Source organism: Crotalus tigris, unplaced genomic scaffold (genome assembly GCF_016545835.1).
Source record: "Crotalus tigris isolate CLP2741 ecotype Arizona unplaced genomic scaffold, ASM1654583v1 scf7180000018525.42219311030:4301911, whole genome shotgun sequence".
Taxonomy (NCBI): domain Eukaryota; kingdom Metazoa; phylum Chordata; class Lepidosauria; order Squamata; family Viperidae; genus Crotalus; species Crotalus tigris.
In genome coordinates this window covers 3049309-3057381 of record NW_024097057.1, presented here as the reverse complement: position 1 = coordinate 3057381, position 8073 = coordinate 3049309, and the positions used below count along the sequence as shown (strand labels likewise).

General features: G+C 41.4%; 1 protein-coding gene across 3 annotated transcripts; it reads left to right on the top strand.

Annotated features, from left to right (window-relative positions):
* Positions 1–15: 15 nt before the first annotated feature.
* On the top strand, positions 16–8073 carry CIAPIN1 (cytokine induced apoptosis inhibitor 1). 3 transcript variants are annotated; one of them, XM_039353738.1, is made up of 9 exons: positions 16–150; positions 2051–2250; positions 3088–3240; positions 4055–4128; positions 4501–4666; positions 5253–5326; positions 5487–5602; positions 6395–6464; positions 7474–8073. In XM_039353738.1, exons 2-9 carry the CDS (start codon positions 2094–2096, stop codon positions 7582–7584), a joined length of 921 nt encoding a protein of 306 aa, XP_039209672.1. In that variant the 5' UTR covers positions 16–150; positions 2051–2093; the 3' UTR covers positions 7585–8073. The 3 variants fall into 3 exon arrangements, with proteins under 3 accessions (XP_039209672.1, XP_039209674.1, XP_039209673.1); XM_039353740.1 differs by having other exon boundaries at positions 58–150; positions 2075–2250; XM_039353739.1 differs by lacking the exon at positions 16–150 and adding an exon at positions 252–275.

The window sequence follows — 8073 nt, the reverse complement described above, 5'->3', positions numbered from 1 at the left end:
CCGGTGCCGTAAGCGCCATCTTTGAAGCGGGGTCGAGGGGGGCGGGGGCAGCTTTTCCACCGGTGCTCCGCCGCCATCTTTGAAAAGGGCAGATCCAGCTGAGGAGAAAAGCAGGACGGCTGCCGGGCCGAAAAGCACGAGGGGCGACCGGTAGGCGAGGGCAGAGCGGGGAGGTTTCCCGGCGGGGCCGTTGCGCCGAGGAGGCCTTTTCCTTCTCGTCTTTTCTGTGGGAGCCCAAGGGACTGTCCGAGACCCCCGCACAACCACCCTGAGAGGTGGGCCGGGCAACGCGCGCCCTCAGCGGTTAGGACGACCGTGCGGGCCCTCTTAATCCCTCGCTCGGCCTTGTTTTCCTCAGGATTTCCAAAGTGTTTTTAACAATTGCTCTCTGGGCTGGGAAGGAGAGGGTCGAGGTCTGTCTTTGGGGCCGGGGGTGTGTGTGTGAATCTCGCTACGAAAGTGTCAGTTTTGGTCTTTGGAAACCTTAACAAAAAAATGGAAAAGCCCTATTTTTCACGCAATTCCCCCCTCCCCCCAATCCGATAAGAAGAGGGACCTTGCTTTAAATTTTGGGGAAAAATATTCAACATCTGGTAAATAATTTTGATTTCACAGAGCCCTGAGGGGGGACTTGGGGGAACCCCCGGGGGTCCTCGAGACACAGCTTAAAAAAATGCTGCGCTAGAGAATTTAAAGATGACGTCATTTAAATGTTTAATTTAAAGATGGCCAAGGCTTTCTGGGCTGGTGCCTTAATCACTAGACTAGGGGGTCTCCATCCTTGGCGGCTTTAAAGATTTGTGGACTTCAACTCCCAGAATTCCCCAACCAGCCATGCTGCTGGGGAATTCTGGGTGTTGACATCCACAAATCTGGCTGGGGAATTCTGGGAGTTGAAGTCCACAAGTCACCAACTTTGGGGACCCCTGCATCAGACCAAACTGACTATTTCCCTTCTTATTTTCCTACATTTTAGGCATGTTCCTGGAACTAGGCTTGGCTGAAGGGAAAGGAGGGGACAAGGAGTTGGGGAGAGGGTTTAGTGTCCTGTTTCTCTGTTGCTTTTGTATAAGGCAGCCCCTTCCCTCCTCACCGCTTAGTTGGTGCCCGTAGGTACCGTACATTAACTATGACGCCTTGCCTACTGTTGTCCAGAAAGAAAATTCAAAATAATGGCTTATTACAATAGATTATGCTATTAAAGGTCAAATGTAATGGAATTCTTAAGACATGTTTAATTATCGGTTATAGAGCCAATATCTATAATAAAACATGTATTGCACTGCTGTTAGCTGACTTCCCAGAATGCAGAGACAGTTTTTATATTAATCTATTGCTGGCTGGTGACTATGATTCTGCATCCTTGGCAGCGATCAAATTCTGACCCAGTAACTTAAATACTTTATTATTGAATAAGTATTGCAGAGCGTTTTTAATTCTCTCAGGCTTTTGGGCTGTGTTCGGTAAGGCTTCGTTTTTACTGTTGTAGTTTTTGGGCTATGATTTTACATTGAATAAACAAACATACTTATCACATCACCCCCTTGTTATGGCATGCACAAGACATAATAAAGACAGAACAAAAAAGGAAATACAGCTAAAACTATTTTACACTGGCACTTATATTGCGTATAATGGCAAAAATGCCATTTTGGAGGCACTGAAAAAGAATTGAGCAGTTTCCAACATACATTCTTGTTGTCATCCTTTTGCAATTACTGTTAACACAGGTATAGCTCTATCCCCTTAAACCTCCATTTGCATATAAAACAGGCTTTCTGTGTTAACCGCATAACTTTATAGGAATAGTTAAGAATAATGTAGCTGACCCAGATAGGATCTTGCAACCCCGTTTATTTGTTTATATTTCATATTAATGCCCTGTCTCCCTCGGATTTTCTCATTTCTGAGAAAATATAATTGAAAAGTATACAATTCCTCAACATAATGCCTTCTAAATTTAAGGTTTTTTTGAATGCACTCAGAGTTCCTCAAAAATATTGTATTAATTTGAACCTTTATTTGCTATATTTTGTCTTTTTTATTTTAGGGAACAGTGTCTGCTTTCTTTCAGATCTTGAATTAATTCCAACATGGCAGAGTACGGGATCTCTCTCGGTGAACAAGTGGCTGTGGTTTGCGATAGTTATGCCTCTCCCAAGGCACTCCAGAAATTTGTCCAGGATGTTCAAGCAATTATTGGAGCTGAAAGTCATATTTCTGTAGAAAACGTCAATCAGCTGCTTTACTGTGAGTGTTCAGAAGTATTTGTTATCATGGTAAATATGTTTTAGTTAAAGATAACTTGTTCCATTTATAAAGGACAATTCTTCATTATTATTAATACATTAGAAAACTTGTGCTTATCTCTATGCATGATGGTACTTGGTTAATGACTGCTCTGTTTAATGACTGTTCAAAGTTATGATGTCCCTATTGAGGAGACATAGCAGGTCTTTGAACTTGTGACTGTCAAAGTATCCCTGCTGTCACGTGATTGAGATTTGAACACTTGGCAACCAGTCCACATTTATGACTGTTGCCACATCCTACAGTCATGTGACTGCTATTTTTGCATTTCATAGCCGGCTTCCAACAAGCAAAGTCTAAAGAAGATGGCAGTCTCACTGCAAGTTGTAGTCACATGATGTCCCACTTAAAGACTGTCAATGACTTGCTTAACATTAGCAAAAATGATGTAAGTTAGCATAGTCACATGGTGTTTCACTTACAACCATGTCGCACAGTTAATGGTTATGAAATGAGTACTTGTAGTTACAGGTAAAAACTGCTCAGACACTATGTGTTGAGATTATTCCTTTAATCTAGTACAGCAGAGAGAACTCCACAAAGTTTTCCAGCATTGCCACTTGGAAGCACTTTTCCAAAGTCATTCTGACTCCACAAACAGTTATTCATTGTATCTAATTCATTAGCGACTACAGCAGTGTTTTTTGAACTGGACAATTTTAAGCTGTTTAAACTTCAACTCCCAGAATTCCCCAGCTAGCATGATGGGTACGCGCATATACTTAAACTGGTAAGTAGGTACATATCCTGTATATGCCTACCATTTTATTTTCTCAGCATCCCACAAAGAGTCCAGCTTTGATGTGATTCTATCGGGGCTGGTTCCTGGCAGTCTAATGCAGCACAGCACAGAGGTACTTGCTGAAATAGCTCGGATTGTGAAGCCTGGAGGTCGTGTCCTTTTGAAAGAAGCAGTGACCACCAAAACAGGTAAGCTTTTAGTCCTTCTCTTACCTTTGTCCATTAATTGGGCCTCTATTCATCTAATCCACCCTCACTTTTATACCTGTGGAGAATAAAGGCCAGTACAGATTTGGCTGATTTAAACATACTTGTATTTAAAACATGGGAGTACTGGGGGGGGGGAGCCCTTTGGAGGGAGATATGTACTCCAAAAGGTCGTTTCTTCTTGAGTTTAGCCCAACTTTTGATGGTTACCTGGATACATCCATGGAGTTTTCTTAACAATATCCTGCAAGTGGGCTACAACTGTCTCTTCCATGACGTGTTTTTGGCTTCCCAGTTCAGCCTCAATAACCCTGATATTTACTGGAAAATCCCTTCCAAGGAACAGCCAGGTGTGACTTTCATTAGTTTTTGGGCCAAACAGAATTAATCTAATGCTGTCAGTGGCTGAGACCATGTGTAGCCCAGGATGCACCTGTTTGAAGAGGAGCGGTGTTTAATTTTATCCAGTCACAAGCCCCCATTCTGGACAGCGAGAAACAGCTTTTGAAATAGCTCTTGCTGTTACTATCTGGCTCCAAAACTGCACCCCTGCTGATTTCACCTCTCCTAAGTTCCATCTCCTGTAATTCTGTGGCTATTTTTTTATTTCTTTTTTTTCTATTTTAAGAAAATAGAAAATTGTGAAAGTACATAAGAGAAGCCTGATCCTATTGCATTCCTTTATTAAATCAATGTATTCTATCAGGAGTAATTTGGAAAAAAAATCTCAGGTTCTTTTTTTCTCCTCATAACTTACTTTTATTTATGGATATTGGCTACATGTTCTATTTCTCAGGTAATGACAAACTCAAGACAGTAAGCAAACTACAAACAATCGCAACACTCTCTGGATTGGTTGAAGTAAAAGAGGTAAGCATTTTGATGTTGAGTTTTCAAGAGATTGTTATAAAAGACTACGCTTTAAAGAGGCCTTTATGCGGCTGTTCAAAAATACGGCTTTATAAAACTGTTTGATAGAAGTATATATAAAATATGCAATACAGCAACCTTATAATCTCAGATCATACTTCGAAGGAAATAACAAAATACATTTGAGAAGCAAAAGATTGGGTTTACCTAGTGAATAAGCAAAAATGCCTCTGGAAAAATCTTCCTTTAATAGGGGGGTGTTATTTTGTTTGTAATTAGCCACCATGGATAATAAATTAGCACTTGTTCAGGTCTTCCCTGGCTGGATGGATTAACCAGTAAAGTAACTTGTTTTTTCCCCTTGCTATCCAGCTGCAGAAGGACACTTTAAGCTCAGAACAAATTCAGGCTATCCAGAAGCATCTGGATCTGCAATGCAATGAAATTCTTGCAGTTCAGTTAGAAGGCAAAAAGCCTAATTTTGAGATTGGATCTGCAAGTCAGCTCAAGCTTTCCACTGTCAAGAAATCAACAACTGGTAAGAAAAACAGAGAGACTTTGTCTTCTCAGATCTTCCCCCCCAGGTTTCCTTAAGAACATCATTAGCAATCATCCTAAGTATGGGTAAATTGAGATTCGGTGTATACCCTGCCATTATTTTGCCCAGATCAAGGCAGTAAATATAATCCTCCCACCTCCTATTTTCCCCACAACAACCACCTTGTAAAGTGGGTTGGTTAAGAGAATTGACTAGCCCAATGTCACCCAGCTGGTTCAATGCCTAAGGGATGACTACAACTCCCAGTCTCCCAGTCCAGCACCTTCACCTCCATACCAAACTAGTTCTCAAAAGCCTGGTCCTTTGGCTGTTGATTAACAGGTCCTGTCTCAATTATAGATCTCATTTGACTCTTTTCAGAGGAAAAGAATAATACTAATCAGACTTTCCATGATTATAATTTTTTGTTTAAATGGACCATTAAAGAATACATTGTCTTCCAAAATCTTAGCTCTGAGGTATCAAAAATCCCCCAGATGGTTTCATATCATAGGACAGAAGAATTTTTGAGGCTTATCACATCATCTTTACAATTGTGTTCTTTGTGGTCAACTGGTTGTTTCAGAAAAACCACGGGTGGATCCCACGGCTGCAAAACTCTGGACTCTTTCAGCCAACGACATGGATGATGAGGACGTGGTAGGTTGTAAAACTCACTTAACAAATGTCTCATTTAACAATAGAAATGTTGGGCTCAATTGAGGTTGTAAGTTGAGGACTACCTGTACAGGCATCTTTGCTTCCTGTAGATCAAGGATTGTTTTGGGATTTGTTTTCTATGAGTCCTTATTGTCTTCAGGATCTCCTGGATTCAGATGAGCTTCTGGTTCCTGAGGATTTGAAAAAGCCAGATCCAGCATCTCTCAAAGCACCTACTTGTAAGGAATCTGGAAAGAGGAAAGCCTGTAAGAATTGGTGAGTGTTAAAATAAGTCAAAGACTTACCTGTACATACACACACCTGAAACAAGATAAGAAAAATGTTGCAGAGAAAATGCAGACTAGATTGCAATCTTGTGAAAACCACCTAAATCAGGGTTTTTTAAATTGGCAATTTTAAGATGTCTTGACTTCAAGTGATCAAAATTCCGTTGCTTGGCAATTGACTCATATTGATGACGGTTGCAGTGTCCCGGGGTCATGTGACCACCTTTTGCAATCTTCTGACAAGCAAAGTCAATGGGGAAGCCAGAGTCCCTTAATAACTGCATTACTAACTGATTCACTTAACTGTGGCAAGAAAGGTCATAAAATAGGGCAAAACCCACTTAACAAATGTCTCACTTAGCAACATAAATTTTGGGCTCAATTGTGGATCGTACGTTGAGGACTACCTGTACAAGTTTGAAATTTGTACAGTTCTTGAAATTTCAATCTCATGGGAGTAATGAGTCCTTGATTTTGGGTGCATTCTTTAGGTTAGCCCATTTGAGCTACCTTGATTCAAAAATTGTTGTCCTACAATGCACCATTTCACACCACTGAAGGTTACAAACAAAGAGATGGGAGAGTTTTAATAGTACATACATTGACAACATTAAATTGGCAATTCTTGGCGTTTTCCTCTTTTGAAAACAAATGAGCAAAACAAGAAAGGAAAGACCGATATGTGTAGATGTTTCCTCTGGCAGAGAGGATTTGCAAGGACAAGGCAATCTTCAGTGTCTCTTCATGCTTATTAAACTTACTGCATCTCTTTCTTCTACAGCACCTGTGGCCTTGCTGAAGAACTAGAGCAGGAGAAGAGAAGTGCACAGCCAAAGTCTGCCTGTGGCAATGTAAAAGCTTTGTTTCCAGTCTTGATCCAGATATTGTTTAGTCCAACAGCAATTAGAATATAATGCCAGCCACATGTCCTAACTATAGTGATCATTTATAGAATAAGGATTTAATGAAAAAAATAGGCCATTGCTCATTTTTTATTTATTGCTTTTATGTATTTTTAGTAAGTAGGAAATATGGAGAAAATGCTATTTTAGAAAATGCTATTTATTTTCTCACAGAAGGAAATGCCTTTCCCATTAGAATGCTCCCAGTTTAATTTTTGTTTTTAATAGAGATGCTGGGCTTGATTCATTCACAAGTTTGATTGATGGCATTTCAAACAATTGACTAGATGTTTTAAAGTTATAGTTCTTTTGATGTAAGGAATCAGTAGCCAACATCCACATTCATCATCTGCATACGTGACACGCATATTAGAGCATGGTGGATTTTGGATCTTGCTGCTGTAACACAATATAGATTCAGGAGAGCAGGTTCAGGATTACACACCCTTCTCCTTGTGGAGAGGCATCTGGAGGCATCGATCACCTGATACAGCAGCTGTGTGACAGTGTTCCTCCCATTCCTTATCTAGCTGGATTATTCATTTTAGTTATCAAATTTAATAGAGGTGCCTGTCCCCAGTTTACTTTTTGGTATTCAGCAAAAAATGCCCATTGGCTAAAATGTGTTCACTTAACGACTGTGGTATTCACCTAAGACCTGTTCTGTTTCCTTATTGACCCCAACATTTGCTTAATGTCCACCACAAAAGTTCTAAAATCAGGCATGGTCAAAGTGAATTGGTACCAGATAGGAGTCAGTGGACTTCGTGATGGTGGTAGGGAGACTGGACTTAGGACCTAGGTCTCTTTCAGGGGCGCAGAGGTTCCAAACTGATGATGTGTTTGACACCCCCCCCCTCGGGCTCAGCCTGGTTGAGGGCATCAGTCGCCCTGAAGGCTAGCTGCTCTTTGCCTGGTGGTTTCGCCTTCTTCAGATGCCACTTCTGTTTCTCTCTAGTGCTACCTGGGGGACGCCTTCCGCTGTGCCAGCTGCCCTTACCGAGGCATGCCAGCCTTTAAGCCTGGTGAGAAAATCCTCCTGAGCGAAAACAACCTTCAGGATTCCTGAAAGAAGAGCAGCAACTCACAGCTTCCTTGGTGGTGTTTCATGGTTTGGACACAACAGGCAGTTTCTCTAATAAAGAGGAAGTCTGGACTTGGTAGGGGATCCGTAAACGAATAGGTGGACCAACGCAGGCTGTGTTCCAGACTCCCTTCTCAGTTGGGATCGCTTTCAGGACTCCTTGCTTTCCACCCCTTGATTGTCATTCCTTTGAAAAATTTGCATCTAGATTTTGGCTGTTGTCACACGCCCTGCAGACAAAAAGGTCTTGCTAGTAATCAGCATCAGCCCTGGAGCTACCCAGAATTTAAGAGTGCAACCTTGTCTTACTGGGCCATTTACTTTGCCTACAGAATGCGGCTCTATCAAACCCCCAACAGTGGGTCGGGGTGGGTGGTGTTGGCTTCTACTCAAAACTGCATAGTATGTCTTCATTCCCAGTTTTGTGCCAACGAGAGGATGGGAGGAGTCAAAATTAAACTTCTGAAACTCTGA